Genomic DNA, 3,882 nt, shown 5'->3' on the forward strand with positions numbered 1-3,882 from the left:
TCAAGCCATTAAATCTAGATCTAGGCGAGAAATTAAACTACGGCAACTAAATCATGCAGAAAGTAACAGATGCCTAAACTGACTAACATGCAAGGTGGCGAAAACGAAACAGAATCTAGATCCATGCATTTTTAGAAGAAACGACCAATTGAAACTTAGAGAAACTTGAAGAAACACTAGATCGAATTTAACTAGGCAGATTCAAGCACGTAAACAACAGAAATCAACATAAACTACTAGATCTATCGAACTAGGCAAAAAGAAATCAATAACAAGCGAAAACTCAAATAAACCAAAAGAAATCCATTGCATTCGAGGTATTCAAGCCAAAAGATGTCTCCAACAAGAGTTAAACTAAGAGCAGCGTTGAATGCAAGGTAAAACAAGTGTCAAAACTTAAGAAAACATAAACAAAGGAAGTAAAAGATTGTTTGGCTCCTCGAAAATTGAATAAATTTCTAAACTACAGTGGCAAATTGGTTGGAACGGACGATGGACTCCTTTTTCTGGCAGGTGGCCGGAAACTTCAAGTGAAAGCTAACTAACTAAAGCTATGAAGTGGAGCTAATCTCCAAGTGGTCTAAACGTAGACGTGTGTCTCCAATGTTGATCTTCTATTTATAGGGCGGCCTGTGCCAACCCCTAGGGTTGCTCCTTCTCTAGTTCATGATTCTGCCCCTTCCAGATAGATGATCATATGCAGCAATTCACTCCATCTTGTGCTCAAGCTCTATGGCATGCATCCTGATCAGTACACCTCATCATCCTCTGCTGCTCTGTACAGCGCCAACTGCGACGCTGTCCTCGGAATCTCCGCCGACGCGGAGGCGGGGGAGGAGGACGGAGACAGCGAGGACTGGCCGATCAGCGAGAACGATCCTTCACTCCAGGAGCGGCGGATCGGGTAGGAGACCTTGTCGTATCTGGAGCGGTGGGGGCAGTGGCCGGCGGAGTTGTGGAGAGCGCAGCCACAGTAGCGGTGGTAGGGGCGCCGCTGGATCCCGGTGTCCGCGGCGGTAATGCAGCCTTCGAGAAGGCTCCGGAAGAAGCCATCGCCGGCAGCTCCAGTAGACATGGCTTACTAATTGATGCAGATATTTTTCTTCGTTTTGGGTTTGGGGAATGGAATTCAATTGAATTTTATGAGTATTTGTTGGATTGTACAGAGCTATTTATAAAGTCAGTGAGTATTTTGTTTGTGACATGTGGAGGAAATACTCTAGTGGCTCAAAAATAGACTACGATTTAAATGTGGTCACGCGTTTATGTAAAATAAATCATGTTTTATTTACTGTACCCAACATTTCTTTGCACGAAGATTAAAAAACGAGTGATTAAATATCAAGTGGATAAAGAAAAAAATAATAATAAAGTAAAAGTGATAATGAAAAGTAAAATTAAAAAAAATAAAATTTTTACTAAAAATTAAAAATAACTCAACTATATTGGAATAATTTAAAAATGACTAATAAACAATGGTACAAAGGGAGTATACCAATTATTTCAAGTTATAGTAGTTCATTTAATTTTATTAATTATTAGTTTTTTTTTGTTAGAAGAGAGGGAGAGCCTTAAAGAAAATATTACAGCTCATCCAGTTCGAATATATGTCATTTACAAACGATCATTCAATAACAAGTTTCGTATCCTAATTGGTGGCTCATCATGCAAATATATACGTGTATCCCGACCTGACGACCAACTTGCCAAATAATAGTAAAAATCTGTGACCAAATTAACTTAATTAAAATATTAATTAGTCTTTAATTATTCTTGACAAATAGTATTTGAGGATCCTGATTAGAAACATGAACTGCAATTCAGATTCGCAATACATAGATTGAGGCATCAATTTTCCTAAACACAGTAGATGTTCATTTAGCTATAAAAACTTTGTATAACTAGAGTTAACTGAGAACTTTACATGACACACTCCATGAAGTGCACGGTGTATTCAACATAATTTGATTCTATTTAAAATTTACTACTCCTATATTTTAGTTCCTGTCAAAAATATATTTTGAGTGAAATTAATTATTGGTTTATTAATACTATATTTAATTGCGGACCACCGCAAAAAAAGTAAGTTGCGTGGATTAAATTAGTACTTCGATTAAAAGAAAAAAAAAGAGTCATTTTCTAGAGCACAAGTGTCGATTGATCATGATGTTTCTGAGACATAGTTGAAGTTCAATTTTGTTTCATTTTGTATATAGAAGTAATAAATAAAAATGAAATCGTCTAATTTTCACATTGGATAACGACGCAGTGATTTCTAACTACGGTAAGTTCCACTAAGTACATATCTTTTCATTTTCTAATTATTATAAATTGAAGATTATGGTTCGATTATGAACAAATAAATTTGATTTATTCTATAAATAATTATTTTATAGTTATACAAATTAAATTATTTAAGTATTATATCACCTAAAATTTGAATGATATTATTCCAAATTAATTCGATATTTATTTTATTTTGGAGATAATTTTAGAAACAAGTATACTCTAAGATATATTTCAATTAATTAAAATTTATACATTATACAGAAACAAAATCAAATTATATTCAATCAATTTGTGAATTTAGATACACAATTAGGAAATTAAATGGCGTTATTACTGAAATAATTTAAAAAACAGAAATATTACTCCATTTGTCCCAAAAAGTTGAGTCACTTCTTTTTTACACTCGTTTTGAAAAAATCGTACTCCCTCCGTCCCACAAAAAATGTCACCCTTGTGGACGACACGAGATTTTAGGATATTGTGTTTTGTGTGTTAAGTGGAGAGAGAAAATATAATATTTATATTAATGTGAGAGATAACTTTTACTAAAAATGAAAATGTCAAATGTGACATCTTTAGTGGGACAAACTAAAAAGGAAAATAAGACATCTTTTATGGGACGGATTAGTGTGGGTGAATAGTAAAGTATTAAAAGCAAAAATAATGTAGAGAAGACTCTTATTTACATTATTCTTGTTTTTACTTTATTATTCACTCACTCTAACTATTTTTCAAAACCAGTATAACAAAGAAGTGACTTGAAGAGATAGGATTTGTGTCTATGTGTGTGTACTTGAATTAATAGTCAGACTTCTCAGATCCAGAGAATCCGCTAGATCACAGGGTTTAGGAACTCAGGGAATCTTTAAAATCATCGGTCGTTGGGCAGACAATCTTTTCTGCCTTTCAAAACCCTCAACCCTCAATCTTTTCTGCCTTTCGAATCCCACATAGATGGAAGCGTAAGAAAGCATTCAAGAGACTTTGGACAAGGGTTTTGGTTGCTGCCACACAACTTTGGGTTGAGAACTTACCTACTAGACGCGGAAAATGTAAATGATCTATTCTAACAGCTAGACCTAGGAAAACATAACGAAAGCATGCATGACGAAAACAGAGATGCAAACAGAACAACACTCCAGTGACGAAAATTTACCAAACCTAGTGAATTACTTTTTCCTAAAATGCCAAGACAGATGAAGAACAGACCATGGGGACCATTTCCTAATATAGCAAAGTACGAATGAAAAGCTGCAAATAACTAACTAAGGATTTAACCAACTACTAGCTTCATCTTCACCAACGATTCTCGATCACAAAATGCAGAAAACAGAGTAAACAACAGATCAAAATAAAACAGATCAAATTAAACTATCAAATTACGATTAACTAAGGAAATAAAACAGATCTACTACTACTAGACGAGGCAAATAAGGAAACAGGAACTAAACTTCAAAACCATGCAGGAATTTAACAGATCTAAGCATCGGACGCTTCATCCGCTCCGGATCCAAGCCATCCACAACAAACCACAACAATTCCCATCTCCGATTACACCGATCCAACCAAAATCAATTGATCAACTACAATTCA

The 3,882-nt window shown here is 34.8% G+C and overlaps 1 protein-coding gene across 1 annotated transcript; it reads right to left on the bottom strand.

Moving 5' to 3' along the window:
- Window positions 1-288: 288 nt before the first annotated feature.
- LOC125195077 (uncharacterized) lies at window positions 289-1,155 on the bottom strand. The gene has a single exon (XM_048093278.2). The coding sequence runs from the start codon at window positions 1,073-1,075 to the stop codon at window positions 749-751; it is 327 nt and encodes a 108-aa protein (XP_047949235.2). The 5' UTR covers window positions 1,076-1,155; the 3' UTR covers window positions 289-748.
- Between the last annotated feature and the right edge of the window lie 2,727 nt (window positions 1,156-3,882).

This window comes from Salvia hispanica, chromosome 4 (genome assembly GCF_029641045.1).
Source record: "Salvia hispanica isolate PSC_SH4W2 chromosome 4, Shi_PSC_v1, whole genome shotgun sequence".
NCBI classification, from domain to species: domain Eukaryota; kingdom Viridiplantae; phylum Streptophyta; class Magnoliopsida; order Lamiales; family Lamiaceae; genus Salvia; species Salvia hispanica.

Coding starts and splice junctions, on each gene's coding strand:
- LOC125195077 (XM_048093278.2), bottom strand. CDS start 1,075: ATGTCTACTGGAGCTGCCGGCGATGGCTTCTTCCGGAGCCTTCTCGAA.